At 33.6% G+C, this 21729-nt stretch overlaps 3 protein-coding genes across 7 annotated transcripts; all 3 read right to left on the reverse strand.

Annotated features, from left to right (window-relative positions):
• Positions 1-602: 602 nt before the first annotated feature.
• On the reverse strand, positions 603-3541 carry LOC120139667 (guanine nucleotide-binding protein subunit gamma 2-like). Its single transcript, XM_039154828.1, has 5 exons — positions 3263-3541; positions 3014-3153; positions 976-1028; positions 851-895; positions 603-762 (listed from the first exon to the last, which is right to left on the reverse strand). The coding sequence occupies exons 2-5, from the start codon at positions 3149-3151 to the stop codon at positions 678-680; spliced, it is 321 nt and encodes a 106-aa protein (XP_039010759.1). The 5' UTR covers positions 3152-3153; positions 3263-3541; the 3' UTR covers positions 603-677.
• Positions 3542-7628: 4087 nt separating this feature from the next.
• LOC120139666 (mavicyanin-like) lies at positions 7629-9732 on the reverse strand. Its single transcript, XM_039154827.1, has 2 exons — positions 9514-9732; positions 7629-8069 (listed from the first exon to the last, which is right to left on the reverse strand). The coding sequence occupies exons 1-2, from the start codon at positions 9686-9688 to the stop codon at positions 7687-7689; spliced, it is 558 nt and encodes a 185-aa protein (XP_039010758.1). The 5' UTR covers positions 9689-9732; the 3' UTR covers positions 7629-7686.
• A 4281-nt stretch (positions 9733-14013) lies between these two features.
• Positions 14014-21120, reverse strand: LOC120139684 (protein TIME FOR COFFEE-like). 5 transcript variants are annotated; one of them, XM_039154843.1, is made up of 12 exons: positions 20764-21120; positions 20197-20658; positions 19916-20100; positions 19536-19827; positions 18982-19429; positions 18842-18902; positions 18637-18729; positions 18296-18560; positions 18154-18220; positions 17973-18039; positions 17525-17893; positions 14014-16869 (listed from the first exon to the last, which is right to left on the reverse strand). In XM_039154843.1, the coding sequence occupies exons 1-12, from the start codon at positions 20870-20872 to the stop codon at positions 14476-14478; spliced, it is 4812 nt and encodes a 1603-aa protein (XP_039010774.1). In that variant the 5' UTR covers positions 20873-21120; the 3' UTR covers positions 14014-14475. The 5 variants fall into 5 exon arrangements, with proteins under 5 accessions (XP_039010774.1, XP_039010773.1, XP_039010776.1 ...); XM_039154842.1 differs by having other exon boundaries at positions 19536-19830; XM_039154845.1 differs by having other exon boundaries at positions 20006-20100; positions 20764-21119.
• Positions 21121-21729: the final 609 nt, after the last annotated feature.

Below are 21729 nucleotides of genomic sequence, written 5' to 3' on the forward strand. Positions count from 1 at the left end.
CAATATGTTCACCATGTTAAATTACAATAATAAACTGTACAAAACATAAAATGAATTAGGCCATGATACGAACAATAACATAAAAAACTGTTTAAAAAACAAAACAAAAACATGAATATATTCTAATATGTTAAATTATTCATCAAATGATTTATTAAAATATAAAATTTATACATTTTTATAATACTATGAATACACATAAAGATTATCAAAATACAAACAAAGATATTTCGTTCCTTATTTTCTATCGCTCCTTTATTTTTATTTCCTTTTATATATTTTAAAGGTATAATATAAAAAATGTATCTGACATAAATAAATATTAACTTTAATCTCTATTTCTTTCCTGAGCACTTAGCCCACAAATTTTTTTACGATAAATAATCTCTTTATGTATGAAAATTATTAGTCAATAAACGATCATTAAATATGACTGAACAAATATAGCTGGAAGAAAATATTTATGTGACATATCCACATATGAAAATATGATGCTGTGACACTATCACATCTGTAAAAATATATAGCATATTTTTATATGAAATTAAGCACAACAATTGAAATGTCACACATGTTATCTTTTGATTGGTTCTATTTTGAAACACAACTAAAATGTATTGTTGAAAGGGCTTGAACCGAGTGTGGTAAAAAGAACCGTTGAATCAGCTAAAAAACTATCACAGTATCCAACATTTGCAACCTTGAGCTTCTTGGGGTCCTTCAAACCATTGATCCCATACAGGAATTATAGGGCCATTTGTTCTGTCAAAAATTGATCGAAGGCAATTCTCAGAATTACCTCAAAAGTTAAATTAAAGATATCTATGAATCTATGTTTGTACCGACGTACATGGGGAGTAGCGGATCGGGTTTACTTTCGACATTGCCGAGCATCCTGACATGCATAAGAAAGCAAATTTCAATCAGCTTTCATGCTAAGATAGTAAACGAATACCACGTCGTCTTCATGCTTACTCTTTACATGCTGCTGATGCCTTCTCCCTTCTTTCTATCTGCTCTAGCTCTTCCTGCATTCACCGAATATCGTGCAAGGTCAATCATAATAGTAATTATTAGGTCTAATGATTAGAAACTTTTCGCAAAATTAGCACTTCATGTTAGAATCTTAAGCATATATGGTAAGGTACGGGACATCAATACAGAGACCTTCTCAAAATGATGGCTGCATCGATGTTTTCAGCCTTCAAATTCAACATACAAGACTGATATAGCTGCATTCGTTTAAATCGAATCTCAGCATAAAATATGAAAAAGAAGAACTTAATAGTTGAAGCCAAACCGGCATCATTAACTATTCTCCGCTATGTCAGACAGTAGAAACTGAAAGAGGACTTGATTTATTGCAGCCAAAATAATTCACTTCTGGATTTAACTGACCAAATATACAATTTCAGACAGAAGAGACAACAACTCGAACATGATTGAAAAATTAAGTTTCCTTCCTACTTATAAAAGAAAGAAAACCTAATAATTTCTAGTTTAAGCAAAGTTTAGAAAATCTCCCAACAGTAGAGGGGTGTCAACAGCAGAAGGGAAGACATACACGAGGGATACGGAACACAAGTCATAAAAAGAAGGGGATGGTTGCATTTGCGATAAACGAAGGAATTTGAAATGAAAATTAAAACTATTAAAGTTCGCTCAAAAAATGAAACAAATAATTTGTACAATCAAATGTGTACTGCAGTTTTCGGGAGCTGCTTAGTAATGGCGAAATCTTCAGGTAAGCAAACTTAAGCTTGTGATTAGATCAGTAACATACTCTATATCTTTCAACCCCTCATTGTCAGAAAGAAAAAAAAAACATATAAAGCAAAGCAAATGGATAAATCGAAAGGCTTAAATCCAACCAAAGCAAAATTTCATATTAAATTCTTCTGGTCTAGTCAATACACCTTTCGGAAAAAGCCTCCCCACCATTTTGGTGAATCCTATATATTATTACGCTTCACAGATGAAACAATAACATTCGTATTACAAGTTAATATTGACAACTGAGTGAGTTTCTTGCCGAATGAATAATTTATCCGGTAGATTATGACAGCAGAATATCATTGTTTGACCAAAAAAGGGATCTTAAAAATTAAACGAATCAAATATAATAAATTACAGCCTAAAGTCGGCATGCATCCGAATGGAACAAACCAAATTTTGAAAGGTGGTGAAGTGCAACAATAAATCATTGAATGCGAGCATAATGAACCCAACTTAATGGACCAAAACAAGGACTCAAAAATCTGGTATCAACACCAGAGACCTAGCTACATAACGTGAACAGCAAGTTCTTCAAGACGATGTACTATATAAAGGAAATACAGTACATTAAAAGTTTAAGTTAAGGTCATCAGAAAGTTGCTTAAAAACTATGCCTTACAGATGAGAGAGCCTCGTTCAAACGAAGGAAGAAATAATAAATTCGTAACCAATCTAGTCCAATAGCCCTATTGAATTAAACCAAAGAAGTTGAATTGATGAAAATGAAGAAAAGAGCCTCTGAAGTTAACTTACGAGTCACAAGCAAAGGAAGAAGTAATCAATTCGGAACCAATCTAGTCCACTAGCCTTATTGAATTAAACCAAAGAAGTTGAATTAATGCAAATGAAGAAAAGAGCCACCGTTTGATAGCAAAAGGCCAAACCATTGGGCAACCGATCCAGTACAGTTAAGGTGATCTAAGTCAATTGCATCTACTTCTTTTTCCCCCAGAGTTAATACCCTTCCATGATAAACAAATAATTGCAGGGTATCCCTATCTGTTTAGCACAAATAAAGTGACAGTAATTCAAGGTCTGGCATTTGCTCCATATCCAGAACAAGGGACAAAATTCAGGTGACTTATCATTTGAAATTCAAAGACACAATCAAATAATCCAAATCCAATCATCAAAGCAACTGAAAATCAAACATTCCAAACAAGAACAGAAACATTTCTGTAGCTAAAAGATTAATCCAAAAATTGTATAAAAAAAAGGGTGATATATTTTTACAAACCTCTAAGAATCTAGCCTCCTGCTCTAGCCTTTTGAGTTCTGCTTGTATCCTATGCTTCCCTCTAGTATCAGCTGCTTGAAGAGACTGAATCCGCTGGGGAATCGGACTCACCGCGGATTGTAACCGACCCGACTGCATCTCTGTCCTTTGTAATAAAACCAATTCAGTACAATCCGAAACAACTAACAACAAGAGAAAAGATAAAAAGAAGAAGAAACCAAAAGGAATTGGGCTTGAGCAAATTACAACCTCCGAAGGAACAAAAAAGAAGAGCCAAAAGTTGAAGCTCTTTAGTGGTATCAGAAAAAACATAAGAGGAGGGAGGTCCGAGAAATCTTCATGGACCCCATGAAAGCTTTAATCTTAGTCAACCCGAAGGAATTCTCTCTTCGAAAACAAAACAAAAACAGACTATTACTCTCTCTTTTTTGGCAACTACAAAATGGATCTGTTGTGAAAGGCTGACAGTGGAGAAACAGAGTTGGGTTTTATGCCGTTATTGCTAATTCTGGGAATTCGAAGAGAAGTCGGAAAGAGAAAAATATTGTAGAAGAAAAGAAGGCTGCTGTACTTTAAGTTCTAAAACAAGAGAAAATAATAAAAAAAAAAACACATAAATAGTCTCCTAATCATAGGATTATAAATTATATTTTTCTGTTAAAAAATAGTAATTGTATGAATTAAATATTAATTTGTTGATTATGATAAAAAAAATATTTTAATAATATGTATTGATACCGTCATTCTTTAAAGTATTAACTCGACGGTATACTTATAAGTATTGACTAAATAATATAATATAAACGATAATTGACGGTTATCAATTTTATAACATAAAAAAACAAATTTAAAATATATAAATAATCAGTAATTATTTTATAATTTTTAATAATTAGAGAACTTAACAAAATTATATTTTATAGTTAAAAAATAATTTATATATTTTAATAATTAAAAATTTAATAAAAAATAATTTATAATAAAAAAATCATTATGTACTTTATCCTATAAAAAATCTACTGTTATTTTATTTTCTCTCCATTTTCTGTGTCTTTTGTCTTTCTCATTTTTTCTTTTATAAAAAAAAAAAAAGTAAAAAAAAAACTAAAATCATTTTTCCCCATCGCTATGTTTCCTACTTTCGGTTTTTACAAGTATATCGCACTTATGCATAGACCTCACAATTATGGTGTTCATATGTTCTAAGATAAATTATATTTTGTAATTATTTAATTATAAAAAAATTAATTTAATTATTTATCTTTTAATTTTTCAATTAGATTATTTAATTATTTAAATAGTATTAATTATATGATTGTTTAAATGTTTAAATGTTTAAATGATATATTAAGTCACTTGTTGTTAACATTTGAAAGATAAATTGATGTGATAGTTAAAAAATTAATATAATTACAAATTTAATTTTCATTACATACTTATTATATCAATTTTGTCATAGTTTTAATTTAGTTTAATAAATTTTAATAATCCAATCAAATGATGACACATAACAACTCCTCTGTCAAATGTTAACGACTTATGATTTAATCGATTCAGTTAAGTGACCTAATTGAAAAATTAAAAAAAATAATGGTCATACTAAAATCCTCTCATTTAAGTGGTATCAGATATAGTTTATCCTATCCTTTATTGTATATAAACTTTATTTATTTTTATAAGTTATATTAAATTTATTTATATTATTTAATTAATATATTTATTATTTTTACATTTTAATTTATTTTATATCATTTCCAATAAGGAAGACGTGACAACTTAAATTGAATATCCTTTACGTTTCTGAATGAATATACTGAAATTAAAAACAAAATTAATTTTATTAAAAATTTAAAATAAAACTAAAATAAAAAAATTAAAAGAATATAGAAAGATAAATTAAATATGACGACATTACTCTCTAATAGTTTATCTTAGACAATAGTGTGTTTGGTCTTAAAATAGTTAATCGTTTAAAGATCATACCTAGACAGTAAAAAATAGGGCAAACTCGCATTTAATATTTCAATTATCACTTTTGCTTCGTTTTGGTCACTCAATTTTTATTTTCTTCAAAATCATATTCAATGTTATATTTTGGTCACACACAGTTAAAAAATTATAGAATTGTTGATGTAGTACTTTTTAATGATGACATGGTATTATCTTATGGTGACACATCAATATCACCGTTAATTTTTTAGCGATGGGTTACCAAAATGAAACCAAAACGTAATATTAGATATTATTTTGAAATAAAAAATAGTTAGATGACCAAAACAGAACATAAATAATAGTTGAATACTAAATATGTAATTTACCCTTAAATATAATATAAAATATTTATCATTGTACAGTTGACTATTTGGTATTTGTTGTGTTTTTGTGTTTTTTATAAGGAAAACGTATAGTTATAAGTTTGTAAATTCTTAAAATTAAGGTAGAATATATAAAATTGTATTTAAACTAAACTATGATATTAAATTAACAAATATTAAATGGTATAGTCGAGATAAACTACGAGAATGAATAAAAATGTCTGAAATTATTTACAAGTCAAATAATATTTCAACCTTAAACAACAACTTCAATTTTTTTTCAAAATAAATTGTTTTGCCCTCCTAAACTCGTATCAATATCACATATGTTTGTGTGATGGCTTACTCATTAATTTGTGAAAATAAAAAAATTTGTTAAATTTAAAATAATTTAAAATAACGTTTTTTATGTTTATTTATTAAGTTGAATAAATGAGTATAAACAAATTTTTATTTTCATTTAATAAACAAAACGAATATGAATAAAAGTGTGTTGGATTCATTCATGTTTACGAACAAACTCATTTAAAAATTTGTTTATTTGTTCATTTATAACTTTTTATCGATTCATTTATAAGCTTGTTTACCCAATTTTCATTTTTTTATTTTTGCATTTTAAATATTAGTGAAGGTATTGACTGAGGAGTTCAAATTCTGGAGTGTAAGAAGCTTAAGGATTAGTAGCATAATTTCACCATTTTTTGAACATATAAATGAAATTGTTCTTGAATGCTAAATGAATATATTCGCAAACATTAAATGAATCGAATACGAACACTTTCAAAATAAATAAACCAATATGAATACTATATTAAAAATTTAAACGAACATGAATCAAATATGAAGATCTTAAAAAATAAACAAAAAACACAAACCCAACTTTATTCAAACACGGCTCATTTACACCCTTATTGATGAATCTAACTTTTTCAGTTAATATTTTAATTAAAAAATAAAATTTCTTTTAAATAGAAAATATTATCTAAAGTAAAAAATAATAAACTCTAAATCCTATATTTTATAATACAAAACTCTAAATCTTAAATTTTAAATTGTAAATCTACATTTAAACCTAAAAATTTAAATATAAAAGTTAAACTCTAAATAAAATAATAAATAGTATAAAAATAAACGTATTATATGAAATAAATTTAATACACTGTTTGTATAAAAAATTCTTTTATAAATAAAAAGTTAAAAAAATGTACTCTAATTTTATTGTAAAAATGATTGTCATTGTTTTCATATGTAATGGTGTAGGGGAGGTAAGATAGTAGATGCCCTAACACTAAGTTGATAACTTCCGTAAGATACCTCTAAATTATTAAATATTCACCATAAGACTCGATCCCACAACCTAAATTAAGATGCTCTACCAACTGAGTTTTTTAAAACATTATTGCACGCCGCGTGACAAAGACGGCGGTAGGGCCACGGTACTGGGCACATGGAAACGGTTAACACGTCGCCGTCCTCATTGTTTCGTGCACTGCACGCAGTTCTATTTTAAATTTAGGAGCGCGTGCTTTCTTACCAGTCACGGGCTGTCTTTTGTCGACAACCTTAACTTTTGACATGTTTGTTCGTCCCGTCCCCGTTGGCCACGTGGACACTTTCCCTTATCAATTTTTCATTATCAAAATTTCTAAAATATTTAAGATAAATATAAAAATTATTTATTAATTTTAATCGAATATATAAAATCAATACATTATTTTTTTATTTAATATAATTCCATATAAGATAAATTATTAAGTGATCTTTTATGTTTTCAATTCTTTTAGTTTAGTCTCTAAAAACTCATTAATCCATTAATAGAAGTATTTTAAAGTTTATCATGTCAAATAATAAATTAAATGTAGAAGGTACACCTATCCATTGTTTAAGATGAGATTATCTAGAATGTTTTAATCTTCTAAATTAAAATCATATTTAAATATCAAAAACTCATATAAAATTCATCAAAACTGAATCTCTCATTCTAGAAAGCTTTAATAACTTTTAAATAATAAGAAATGATATCTTACTTTAATCTCAAAAAAATGAGCAGATGATGAAGAAAAATTAGGAGAATTTTAAAAAATTTAGAAAATCAAGATTGTGGTAAAATAAACATTTGATGTAGAGTGTTTTGGTGTAAGATGATGGTGCGTTGAGGGTTGCGATTTCAGTGGAGGCGCAGAACAAGTGGAGCTCAGGTTCGGTTTCAGTAAGAAAGGGAGACAGAAGGGTAGAGATATTTTAAATTATTGTACTTATGAAACATCGGTGCATCAACAATAATAAAAGCCAAGCGAATCTTCCTTCACAACTGACTAATACAATTGATTATTGTAATAATCACACTAACAACATGGTTCAGTGGAAACTTAAAAAAACTACAAAACCTACCATTGCTAAACAAAGTTTAGCAAAACTCCCCCTGGAAGCTTTCAGAGAGATAGCGGTGCTTGCCGAGGGTGATGGGACACTCACCGAAGGAACTGAAGTAGCGGTGGTCGGTTCAGAGGGAGCCGAGGCCGGAGCTGTTTCGGAGATACGAAGCACGTTGATGTCTACTTTCTGTCCAGCTTGGCAGTGTCCAGGAACGCCACAGAAAAAGAAGTGGTGACCTTTGGTACTTATATTAATGGAGTCATTGCCAGTGGTATATGTAGCCAAAGGGGCTGAGGTATTGCAGGCCCTGTACATCGGATGGGTTACTCGCATCACATTGTGGAACTGAGCATTGTACTCGAAAACTGTTTAACAACAACATATTTATGTCAGTCTGAATAGGGTTGATCGATGTGACGTGCTGAGACAATTATCATCTAAAAATATAAAATTATCAAATATGATAGATTTTTTTTATGTATTTTCTATTAATAATTTATTTTCGTCTCTAACATAAATGTTATATTCATCCCTAATCCAAATAATAAGTAATGCAAGTAGAATTTGTGTAAATTACTTTAGAGTGCAAATCCCCCATTTCATTGAATCTTGACACAATACAAAGGTAGGTGATTCAATTATATTAGAACTGTACTGAAAAAGTGGCAATGCATTATTGTGTATATATATAATTAAGCATGAACACACAGCTAGGCCCCATTCTTTTCCCATCAAAAAAGTTGTTGAACATTATTATAATAAAGCTAAGAGATCCCACATCTTCAAAACAAAAAAAAAAAACTTTTGCCAAATTACAAACCATTTTTCAAAATTTTGATGGAAATTACTTTTAGGAAAACACACATACATATTTGTTAGTGTAGATTTGGGAAGGTTAATTTAGTTTAGGATCAAAATATGTTATTTATTTTAGAAAGTGGTAAATAAGTAGCCTAATATCATGAATGCAAATAACGGTCTAATAGTATATATAGCAAAAGCGACACCGTCGAAAATCGTTACGGTCAAAAATAATATTGTGAAGATGAATCATATCAATAAAAATGGATCGCCACAGTAATTTAACATAATAACCAATTGCAACGATTACAAGTTGCTATTCCTGTTATAGTTCTGCTATAGTAAAATTATAAAAAATCTAACTCCTTATCAACAGAAATATAATAAAACAAAGGTAAAGTGATGACAATAACATTTATTAGTCTGCAACCGAAATAAACGTAACTTGACTGTTACCACAATTTAAATAAGTGTCTCCTAGTACTTATCAAGTTCCTGGTGAATACACAACCAAATAAATGAAACAAAATTAAACAGATTTTTTACTAACATTGAATGGATGGATTTGAGACTCTACCAGACATCATAAACTTGACAAAGCTTTTGGGGTGAAATGAAAGTTACAATGATGGAGGCATGCGAAAGTGGGTTGTGGGAGCACATTTATAAACTGGACCCCAACAATTTGGTGAACGTTGCTGCCCATTTTTTTGTTTGTTTGCCAAGTGTCTTGTAAAACAAATTATCAATTAAAAATATTTTTTTTAATTTTCATAGGTGATATGATAGCCTAACTGCGCCCTTCAATCCTTCACTGAAAACAAAAATTGATAAGGAAAAAAACTAGGGCAGTAGATTACTCTTATCTAAGAGGACATTCAGTCCCAAGTAGAGATATTTTGTGAAAGCTAGTAATTCAGTTCCAAGTAGAGGAAATCCAATACAGCAACAAACCCAGAATTGTGATAGAAAAACGTATGAAGAATTGGGGGAAAAAAGAAGAACTACTAATAATGTCGCCAAGTTTGAAGGTTTTAGTAGCAGCCCACTGCTTGTAGTCAATATTGCCAATGGTGGTCCAACCAGCGGAGTCTCCAACCTTGTAAACAGCTGCATGGGAGAATCGAAGGAAGGCAACCATCAGAAGCAGAGAAGCCTGAGCCATAACTCTCTTTGAAGCCATTGTAGACTGTGTTTTACGCCCCTGGAGGAGGAAGAAGAAGAGGTGTTCTTATTTTTGGTGAGAATGGAAGGGGACTCTTCTCTCTCAAGGTGTTTATGTATCTTTTGAAGTTTGGTCCTTGGGCCATCTTTAATTTTGGGTTACATTTGGGAGTATGTGGTCCCTCCACGTTCTCATATTTATGCTAACGGATACCATTTCATTTCAATTTGACTCTTGAATTCAGTCTATTTGACCTTTCGATTGGGATTAAATTAATTTGCATTGTAAATATTCAAATTATTTTGGGTTTAAATTAACTTTATGTACGGATAACTTAATATTCAATATAGATGAATTTTGCTTGTTAAATTTTAGGGTAAAATACATAAATGATCCCATGATTATAAGGTATTATTTCATTGAGTCTCTTAATTATTAAAAGTTACAAAATGATATCTCGAGTATAGGATATTACTTTGTGAGTCCCTGACTATCAGAAGTTATAAAATGGTCCCCCAACTATTCATATGTTCCAAACTCGTCCTTTTTTGTTAAAAAATTAATGACAGTTTGAGTTGGACGTTAACCTGTTGATCGAGATCTGAGAGTCGTTTGAGATTATGAGATTAAATTTTATCATATCACAATCAATAGGTTAACGTCTAACTCATATTGTCGTCAATTTTTAACAGAAAATGACGAGTTTGGGAAAATTTTAATAGTTTAATCTTGTTAAATTAAATTAAAGTTCAAGTTAATCAAATTGGGTTCAAAATTGACAGATTAACTCTAACTATATTTACTTTTTACTCTGAAATTAAGGGATGAAAGAAATAAACTCAAATTGAAGCGATAACCAAATTTGATATGAATGTTTCTTCTATGTTGGTATCTAGCTTCAGTTATAAAGAAGAGTTTTCTTTTTTAGGTTTGATATTATGAGTTTGGAAATAATAATCTTGGCGTAAATTCACACGAGATGGAAATTAAAGAATTCAAATATAAAATGGAAAAAGAATGACACTGGAGGGGAATTTTTTTATTAGTATGAGATAATTATAAGATAATATTTATTTAATTTTTTAATCACTAAATAACGTAAACAAATCTAGATCTCTAAGAAAAATAAATTCTCTTTTTCCACCGAGGTCTTCGACGTGTTCTAAAGATGAGAAATTTTAGATTAACATCTTATTCAGATGGTAGACAATTACGGATTGAAACTGTGTTCATTGTTTTCCAATACAAGTATATAATTGTAAATATTATATGGGTTCTTTAAAATTCGAATATTAACAAGAAAATGTTTTACTATTTAAGAATTTATATTCAATTAGAATTTGAAATGTTATCTACGAATTTATATTATATTGAAATAATAATATATTTTTTATAAATTTATATTTGATTAAATGCAAATGTGTTATTTATGAATTTTTATTTAATTAAAATACGAATATATTATTATAAATTTATATTCGATTAGAATACAATATTATAGTTCCATTAAAAAACCTTAATATTTTTCCTAGGAGAAACTCCTAAAAATATTTTTGTTAACCTCCCAGATTTAACACAATTTTCAAAAAAATTTCAAGCTTACAAGTTTTTTGTATTTGGTTTTCTGGTGATAGATAAAGGCAAGGATATAGTTCATGATCTTTACAGCTGTGTTACTGTATGCTGATCATCTAGTTGATGTATTTGGGAGACAGACGATCAACGAACTCTAACACCAATGAGTGACCGAAATTTTATCTTAAGAAATTTGTGTAGCAACAAGCCTGAACTCGTTTCCAATCGATTGGTCTACCAGACAGAGTATTTCTTTCTATATTATTATTTTTAATATTATTTAAGAAGTTTAATTTCGTTTGTTCTATGTTTTAGGTGTGATTATGGTATCTTATTATTATACTTCTAACCATCATAAGATAAACTCATTTTTTATTTTAAATTTTATAATGATATATAAATATTATTATCATTATTTTACTATTTTATTCTTGGATTAATGATTCTATCTAACAAATCATTGCTTCACCAGTCGCAGCCTGCATTCATTGATGGTTCATTGCATATTTTGTTCCACGTTGTTATTAAATTAATGGCTGATTATTACATGGTTGGAGTTGTAGGTGCAGGTGCTATAGCTTCTCGCTTGGGGTTTGCTTTCTTGGGCTATAATTCTCTAATGAGATTTAGGGGCGATGAAAACACCAGCTTCTATTGAGTTTCCAAACGACAACTATGTAAAGAAATGTAGAAATTCAGAGGCTGTTGGGTGCTGCTCTTGCTTATTCTCTTGGAAAGGTCCCAATATTCTCTCCTTTCCTGCATGGTTTCATCATCTCAAATAGAAATGCACCTCACGGAATTGATCTTCTCTGATAACATCACAGAATTGGTGGTGAAAAATCTAATGCCGGGGGGGCTACCCCTAGAGGGTAAACAAGAACGATCCCAGATTTAAATAGCTTATGCAACAATATAATGTTGAGATGTTCTTTCTTTGACGTTGAATGTTGGAACTGCAGTTTGTGTCGATGAGATTAATGATGCTCAGCCAGTTCTGGAAAGGTTTTCAGTCCAATGGTGCCGGTAATGGTCTTTTCGTTCAAAGGCTGTATCTCTTCGCAAATAAATTCGACCCATCTGAAATTTTGCAAAATCCATGTCTTGATGATATGATAATGCAGTGTAAGTCTAGAACAAGGGACAGTGTCATCTCTGCTTGACTGTCAGAGGAGTGCACTACAAAGATAAGCGTGGTCAAGTGCTGACGGTTTATGCTCCTCTCACCGTCCCTCTCTCTGCAATCCTAAGGTTCCCCCGAAAATTGATGCTCCTCTTATGGTGATCAGCGACGATGATGAATGATGATTGATAACAGAAATTTTAAGTGTTAAACTGATATTTTATCTAATATCCAATGATTAATTTATTTTTTATATTAAGGTCAAATTAGTATTATGTAAAAAACTCAGAGATTAAGTTGAAATTTAATCATTTTAAAGTAATAAGAGTTAACAATTTAATAAACAAAATAAGACTAATCGAAAATAAAAATGATTAAGATTAAATATTTTTAAAATCGATGATCAATATCAAACAAACTGGAAATATAAGAAATCATTAGTGTTGTTTACCCATTATGTTTCCTACCTAATTGAATCTCCGAGCTGAATAAGGAGTGGTACAAAAATTTGTATGGTGTTCATTGTTTTCTTAGAAATAGTAAGGCGGCATAGGGTTAGTCTTTAATAATGTTGGTTTTATAGTTTAAAAATAATGTTTAAGTTAATCTTGATATTTTTTTTTTGTGAGAGAAAAGGACCCACTCACTCCCTACATCATGAAGTATTCATATTTTATTAGAAACTTTTGGGCAAAGAGAGGGAACAAATGCCTCTATTGGTGGGGTCGTGCACACCAAAATTTAGAGAAAACTCAACAACCCCACACTTTCATGTTTTCAATTTATTTATTTTTAAAAACAATGGACAATACAAAAGAATGTGAGCAGCTGCATGTATCCCCCCCCCCCTTTGGGTACAGATACAGATCCTGAATTGGATACGGACCCACCCATCTTAAACCCTGGATTTGGAAAAGTTCAGCACATATCATTCTATATTCACTCCCTTGTGTAATGCGTGTGTTATAAAACAATCATTCCACCCACCTTCAAGGAGAGGATATCAAAATATTTATAAATAAAATAAAAAAGTACCTTTAATATTTTTTTTTGTTGAAAATTTTAAATCTTAACATTTTTTACCATTAATGTTTTATTTTGATAAAAAGGATCTCTCAATTTATAAAAATTGTTAATTAAACTTGAAAATAAAAATTAAGATCAAAATATTCTAAAGATAAATAGAAACTTACATGATTATTTAATCAATCGTTAATATAATCTTTTTATGTAGAAATAAAAGGTATAAAGAAAAAAATAAAACTTAAAATAACTATTTACCGAAACAAAAATAAAATAAGATATTTGACTAAACATTAAGCATATTATTTAACATTAAAAGATGTCACATTCTTTAGTCCTGCCATTGAAGTTATTTCATGTATACATGAATAAAGACGATTATAATGATTGATCCAAGTAATCTTAACATTTGTATTCAATTAATAAGAGACCGACGTTAAAAAGAGATGGTCTCAATTCAATCATTATTCGGCTAAGGGAAAAGAATAATCACAACGTACAAAGACGAATGGCCCGCAATACGCACGCAACGGCAGTGGCCCATATTTGTCTTGTACCCTAACTTTGCTTCCCAGTAAATTAAAAAGAGTTGGCAATGAAAAATTAAAATGGCGATCAGAGAAAAAAAATGGAGAGAATTACTCTTAAATTTGCACGTGCAACGCATGCATATACATATACACCTTTCAGTTGCATATATATTATGTCAAAAGATTTTGACTACTGATCTATTCAAATAAAAAAGAGAGGAAATAAAATTAAATAGGAAAAAGAACCACCGTTACCGCCCAACAATAGATGGAAAAAGTAGGTGTTGCCCTCCCTCCCTCCACGCCTATTCACCCTACATCTTTTGCCCTACAAAAACATTCTTTGACAACCTATTTACCCCCATCTTTCGCCCCCATCAAACCATTCTAATTAATTTCAGACTTGAGGATGATCAAGTTTATCAACACAAGTATACATGGATTAAGCACAACCCACAATAAACTGCAATACAAAAATCTCTTTCCACTGCCCTATCTTTTTCTTGTTCCTTGTAAGGTGACAACCAATACGAAAGCACAAAAAGGGTATAATTCTACTCACCAGCAGGTTGTTTCTGTTCTGCTGGTTTCACCTGAACGGTGGCAGGAACAGCATGAACATACTGCAACCCTGGAACCAGCTGATATGGCTTTCCAGAGGACTGTGTAGTAGCAAATTGAGCAGCATGGATAAGCCCCTGTGTTGTTATTATGCCACCTCCCTTCATATTTCCCGCAGCAGCTTCCTTTGCAGGGTCGGTGGTACCAGTGTTGGCTGTAGAACACAATGACAACATGGACGTTGAAGTTGTTGATGATCCTGGAGGCTGTGCCTGCTGTTGCTCATTACGGTACCTTTGAAGAAAGTACCCACTTGCAGCTGTTGTACTTGGTGTGTGTTGAGCTTGGGCCTGCATGTAAGCGTTTGAGAAGAATAGCTGTGCAGGATGCATTGCATGTTTTTGCTGCTGCTGTAGCACCACCTGGGGCTTGGTACCCATATTTGAAGATGAACTTAAGTGGGGGTTTCCCAGGACGGAAGGCACACTCCTCACACCAATAGGAGATGACATCTGACTAGATGGTGTGTTCTTGGTCTGCTGAGATGATAAACTAGATGCTTGACCACCTTTGTTGCCAGTAGAAGTGGAACATGTTGTCTTGGGGCTACCACCAGCACTCCTGGAGATTGAAGTTGTGGGAGAGCCAACCACCATCGGAGGAGAGGGGGATGGAGTGCTACTAGGAGGCTGTTGACTATGTGTTACTTTAGGATTAGCTGTAAAAGAAATCTCTGTGTGGTTTTGTTGTGGCCGGGCTTGTTGCTGGGAAATATTTTTAAGGGTTGATGAAGTTGACGATGATAGAGATGGAGAAACTTGAGAAGCAGTTGTTCTTACAGAATTCTTCCACTGAGAAGATTGAGTTGGACTACTGCTGGTTTGCACCATATTTTGAGGAAACAGGTGATTTGCAAATTTGCCAGCCATAGAAGATGAAGGAAGGTGATCAGAATAAGCACTTCCATTACTTGTTGACGGCAGCTTACTTCGAGAAGCGGCAGCAGTACCAAATTGGTGTGACTTCTGAAGCTGAAGCTGAAGCATTTGCTGCTGCTGCTGCTGTTGATTCCGCTGAAGTTGCTGCCGAGCATTAGGAGAATTTACACCACTGATCGAAGCTGGCATAACAGAACCTGAAGTTCTGGCAGGAGCAGAGCCAAGATTAATTGTGCAGGCTGAACTATCAATAACATTGCTCTCTGGAACAGTGGAAACAGACGAATCAGACAGATCCGGCCTAGAGAAGGCAATGGACTGCCCGGCAGTAGCAGAAATATTTCCTGCCTTTGTATTCCTCCCTTCTTCCACACCAGATGCATCATTAGTCCCGTGATTCCCTTCTTCAGAAGCATGATAATTATTCTTCTTCTGTTGTGTTGTTTGGGCAGCTACGGCCGCTGCCATGAACTGTTGATAGCCTTGCCTTGTATTCTCTGGAAGGCTTTGAAGAATTGCATGATCATGTGCATGATCATGTGCAAAGGAGGAAATATCAAGTCCAGGAGCAGTAGTAGTACCATTAATGGAGGCAAATGACATGGCAAAAGATTGAGATGTAAGAGACTCAACTCCAGGCTTCGAACCTGGCTGTTGGGTATGTTGCTTCTTTTCCCCATGGTTACCACCAGAACTGGTGGAACCACCCAATGACGCAGTAGTCATCAAAGTGAAGTTTGGAGGTTGCATGGGCATGGAAAAATTTTGACAGTAATTATTCATATTAGCACCAGATACCCTGCTATCAGCAGTTGATGGGCTGTCTTTGCCACCTAATTCACCCTCACGGCGCCGAGCTTGATGAGAAGCATGCTGACTTGGCTGTTGCTGCCGTTGCTGAAGCTGTAGGGGATGAGGTGACTGATTTTTGGAAGTAGGAAAAACTTGCAAGTTTCCATTGCCACCACCCACCCCACTTCCATGAGGCCTCTGCAAATGCTTCTGGGAGTAGGATGCACAACTGGACATGCCAGGGTTCTGGTGACCTTGTTCGCTTTGCTGCAACGGTGTAGGCTGCTGCTGCTGATGTTGCTGAATCTGAGATGGGTGAAGCATTTGGGAAGAATAGAAAGATCCAGGAATAAAAGGCATAGACTGTGCATGATTTCCTCGATATCCAGGCGGTGCCCCAACATGTGCAGGAAATGGAAATGGATATGCATTATTCTGCAGAATTGCCAAGTACTGGGTTTCGTTGCCTGGCATATTCGCATAGTTGAAGCTCATTGCTGAGGCTGCAGTTGCACCAGCCGGGTTGGTACTTGCTGAGGCAGAGTTAGATGTACTCAAAGTTGTACCGCCAGAACCAGCAGATTTCACAGGACCAGGTCGGACAGATGCAGCAGCAGCTTTTTGCTGGCTCAATGGGAAAATAAAAGCAGGACCATGCTTATATAGAACACGTCAAAAAGAAAAATATCAAATTGATTGTCCAGATGATATAATTATCCTTAAATAAATATCAACTCTCTAGACTACTATAAGTTGTCAAATGTCAACCTTATTTGTGTTTACAACACTAATACATATAAATACTCCGTCACATTAAATCTGTTACAAAATTTTTAAAATTTAGATTTATAATATTTCAGTTTAAGTAAAATGCTTCTTTTTTGACGTTCAAATAAAATCTCGACTATCAAATTCGACAAAGGTTAAAATATTAGTATAATTTAACAAATTTTCGAAGTACACAGATTTGATCTATCAGACAGCACGTGTGAACAGCAATTAATAAGAATTTAAATTCTAAAAATATTTTCTATATTATTATATATTGAAAAAAAAAAACTATACAAGTGCTACTTTCGATATTACACTCTGCCTCCTTAAAAACAAGAAAAGTTGAGAAATATAGAGTTTGAATTCACCAGCAGTGTGCCTGATCAAATGGCCTCGCCCAAAAGGGTCTTAGGCACTTCTATTGTATAATGTTAAGGGCAAGTTCACAACACTATCAGATATAATTGTGGAATTTTATACAGCATAGGACTTCGTTATTAATAAAAAAATAGAAGGGAGGTTTTCTCAGTCAAGAACATACCAGAATATTACTTGGTGCTCCAGTGGGTAGAGCTGGCTGGAGCAGTATTTGATTTCTCTGTGCACCATCCACAGTATTGGTAGCAGCCTGCGAACTTTTATCTTTACCAACATGACCAGGGAAAATTGCAAGACTCTGGCCCTTGTCTTGTACAGAATTCACAGCTCTCCCAGGAATGTTCCCATTCAATTCTGAAGGGGGCACAATATTTAGATTTGCCTTTGGTCCATAGAGTGAAGCTGAACCAGGTGCTGCTGGCCAGAAAGGATTCATCTTCAAGAATTGCTGGTGATAATGTACATTCCGAGCAATATAACAATGGGTTGCACATCTCTTTGGCCTTGGTTGATTAAAAAGCAAATGTGGAGGCTGCGTAGTCCAAAAGATAAAGATAGATTAGAACTAATAATAACAAAGACAGGAGAACATAAAGAACATTGCGTCATGCCTGAATAGACGCTGAAGATACAGCGCTCCCGTCCATGGATACAACATCTTGTAGAGAAGCCATGTATCTGCTCAGGATGGGGGAAAAAGTCATTACCCCCATTCTAACATCTAAACCAGATGTATATATCATCTAATGCTAAAAACGCACAAAAACCCAATATTAAATCAAAAAGTTATACCCCATTGGAGGAAGTCCACCAGGCCAGCTAGCCAATGACATCGGCAAAGGTAGAGCACCAGATTGTGCTGGACAAATAACAGAAATCCAATCAAAAACCACAGAGAAGTTTTCCCATGAAAAGAAAAAGGGATTGCTTTTACCGGATTTCTCAATATCAGGCTGTTGATGCTGCTGCTTTTGAGCATGGTGATTAAACTTGTTTGCACAGACACTACCTGTGCCACTATCTCTATCAGATTTCTCCAAATCAAGCTGAAGATTCCTCTCACTATTTAGAACTGGATTATGTAACTCAGCTTCTTCAGCAATTGGTTTGGGTTTGTTACTATCATCAGCTTCCACATTCACATCTTCCTTTCCTATTTTCACTCTTTTATCATCTTCCTTAACCGTAGACTTCATCTCCTGCATGTGGAAGCAAACCAAAAGCCATTAATGACACAAACATCACACTGAAAGATATGACAGCTTGGTGACTCACCAATTCCTTATCTGTGGACATTGGTTTAGGATCTGAAGCCCCAAAACCAATTCCATCATCCCTTTCTGGTGATGATCTAGATGGAGGAAGAGCCTAAAACCAAAAAAACAGTGGGGAAACTAAGAATTCCATAGCAAGAATCAATAAGGAGATTTTTTTAAGAAAAAAAATGAATTGGATCTTTTAACAACAACGGAATCCACACCATCAGATCAATCTGGAATTTCTCTTCCCGCTGACTCTCAATCTCACAAACTGTTGAATTCCTGAAACACCAAAGGTTTCCAGACTTATAACACCCCTCATTAAAAAATAAAGGAAATGAGCAAAGGAAGCAATGCTCACGCTTTTTTCATGGTCAAATTATCACGCTCATCATCCAACCGGAGACCAGCGGAAGAGGGATTATTATTAACAGGAGATGGTGCAGTTTCCTTCATCAGCGATTGAGACTCCTCTTTTTTACAGATACCCGGATCTCTACTCTCAGATTCTTTGGTCAAAGGCTTAGAATCCTGTATCAAACTGCTCTTCACTTCCTTCATTGGTTCAGCCTGATCTAACTCTGATGAAGGTGGTCCGGCTTGAGAATATTTCATCAATTTTTCAGCCACTGATCCAGTGTTCTTCTCAAAATTGGGAGAGGTAGCTTCAATTTTAGCAGGTTGATAGATTTCAACCTTAGTTGTAGTAGACGAAATGGAATTGTTCATTACAGGGAAAATAGGAGGCGGTGCTATCTGCGTAGTTTCATCCTCGTACTTCACTGGTCTTGGTCTTTTCCTCTTTGGAGCTGCAAAAACAATACCAAAAGAACAATAACCAAATCAAAATCTGTCACCCAAATGCTCAAAAAGGTACAACAAGCTTCTATTTCTTATAATCTAAAAGTTACTAACCAATTGCAGACATAGGAGTAGCGGAAGAGTTAGAATTTGAAGGTAAAATGGAAGATGGTTGAGGAATAGATGGTGGGGAGCGGGAGATCGGTGAAGAAACTCTTGATTTAGAATCGTTATTGTGTTTATTAACTTCTCTTGAATCATTCTCATTTATGTCTTGCTTCGATGGGACTTGTGGCTGCCTCATCAAACCATATAAAACCTCGGCAATCTCCATCTCAATCTCTTCTTGAGCTGAAGATGAGGATTTCGACGAAGATTTGGGTGGCCTTTGCTTTGCTCCGTTATGTTTCTACATCAAAAACCAAACCCTCGTCAGTAATTTGAACAAAAAAAACACAAAAACCAGGAACAAACAATTTAACAAGAAAACTGACCATCTTCTTCCTCACAGAAGCATTGGAAGAAGATGGAGAGGCAGGAGCCGGAGACGGTGATGCTAGCATCCCAGCTACACCTGTTCTCACCGGCGAAGTTGAAGCTTGACGGTGAATATGTTCTCCGCCAACTACACCAACAGCACCGGCACTTGATGCCCATTCATGAGACCTTTTAGTTGAAGCTGTAAAAAAAGAAAAACACAACAAATCAGTGACTACAGAAGTAGAATATGCTAACAAAAAAGACAGAATTTCGCTGATCTCTTGCATCTCTCTACCTGACCGAGCTTTTCTCGGCACCGACACGGCAATCATCTCATCAGCAGCCTTCCTTGTAGATGTGGTAGTTGTGGTGGTAGCAATAGCAGGGCCCGCTGGAGGTGTCGTTCTAATAACTTTCACCGGTAGTTGGAAGCTCTTCTGATGTTGATGTTGATGCTGTTGATGGTGAATCGACAAAGACCCGGCAACGTTGTTTGGGGGAATCATCCGAACAGAACCTCCACCAGCGGTGGTTCCCACTCCGTCTTCATCATCTTCATCTTCATCATCGTTTACACTTTCTTCAGAACTTTCATCAGCTCCATCTTCTCTGTTACTTATCAATCTATCCCCTCTTCTTCTCTTACTCGTTCTACTCAAGCGATCTCTTTCTCTTACTCTTTCCCGTTCTCGATCTCGATCCTTCTTTCGATCCCTTAAACGTGTCGCTTCTTGTAACTCCACCGGTCCATCATCCTCTACGCCGAACAAAAAGGGAAAATAAACAAAGACGAATCAGAAAATTTCACTTTAAATACAGAGTTAGAGATGAAAAGGAGGACCAGATCTGATTTAAAAAAAACCTGGGGAGTCTCGAAGAGAGTTACTTCTATGCCGCCGCCGTGAAAGGCCATGTGTTGTGGCTGCAACGGCGGCCATAGTAGCTCTCCTGGCCTCTCTGGTTCTATCCATCTCTGTAAATTAATCGGCTCTGCAGATAATAATAAATCAGTCGAAATAGAAACAAGAGCAATCAAATCACTCATCAGTGAATCGTCTCAAATTCACCATAGTCCGCCCAACAACAGAGCTGCGGTGACAATCTCCGGCGAGAATCCGATTTAAATAGTTTTCAAAGATCTGGTGTTGAAACAATCTATCAGACTCGGACTTGAAAGATTTGAACTTCTCTCTCTTCTCCTTATATCTCTCTTTCCTCTTTTTGTGCTCTAAATGTCATCTTCTTTTCGCTATTTCACCCTCAACGAAACCCACTCCAAGCCTTAATGAACGGCCAAGATCTCTGATTGCCAAATAATACCCGAATCCTAACCCTTCATTCCTCGATAGCTCTAAACCAACTTGGCAAGATCTCAACTGTTGATTAATTATCTCTTCTTCTCGCTCTTAACCTTTTCTAAATTATTCCAATCGCAACGTATCATATTTTATTTTCCTTCCCACCTAAGCTTCCGCAGTTTCATCTCACTCGCTACCGATTTGGTAACAAATAATTTATTTATTTATAATAAATAAATATTTGGGTAAATTACATACTTAGTCAACTATCTATCCTCACAATTTTGTATTGGTCATCCAATTATTTTTTTAAATCATACTTAATATTCTATTTTGATCATTTATCGTTAAAAAATTAAATATGATATGTTTCGTGTTATAATTAAAAAGATAAAAAAAATTATTACATTAATATTTTTATTTATTTTTTAGTGACAAATAATTAAAATAAAATAATAATATAATATTATGTATGATTTTAAAAAAATAATGATAATTAAAAAAAATTATGAAAATAAATGCATCACTAA

This window comes from Hibiscus syriacus, unplaced genomic scaffold (assembly GCF_006381635.1).
Source record: "Hibiscus syriacus cultivar Baekdansim isolate YM2019G1 unplaced genomic scaffold, ASM638163v2 tig00110769_pilon, whole genome shotgun sequence".
Lineage (NCBI taxonomy): Eukaryota > Viridiplantae > Streptophyta > Magnoliopsida > Malvales > Malvaceae > Hibiscus > Hibiscus syriacus.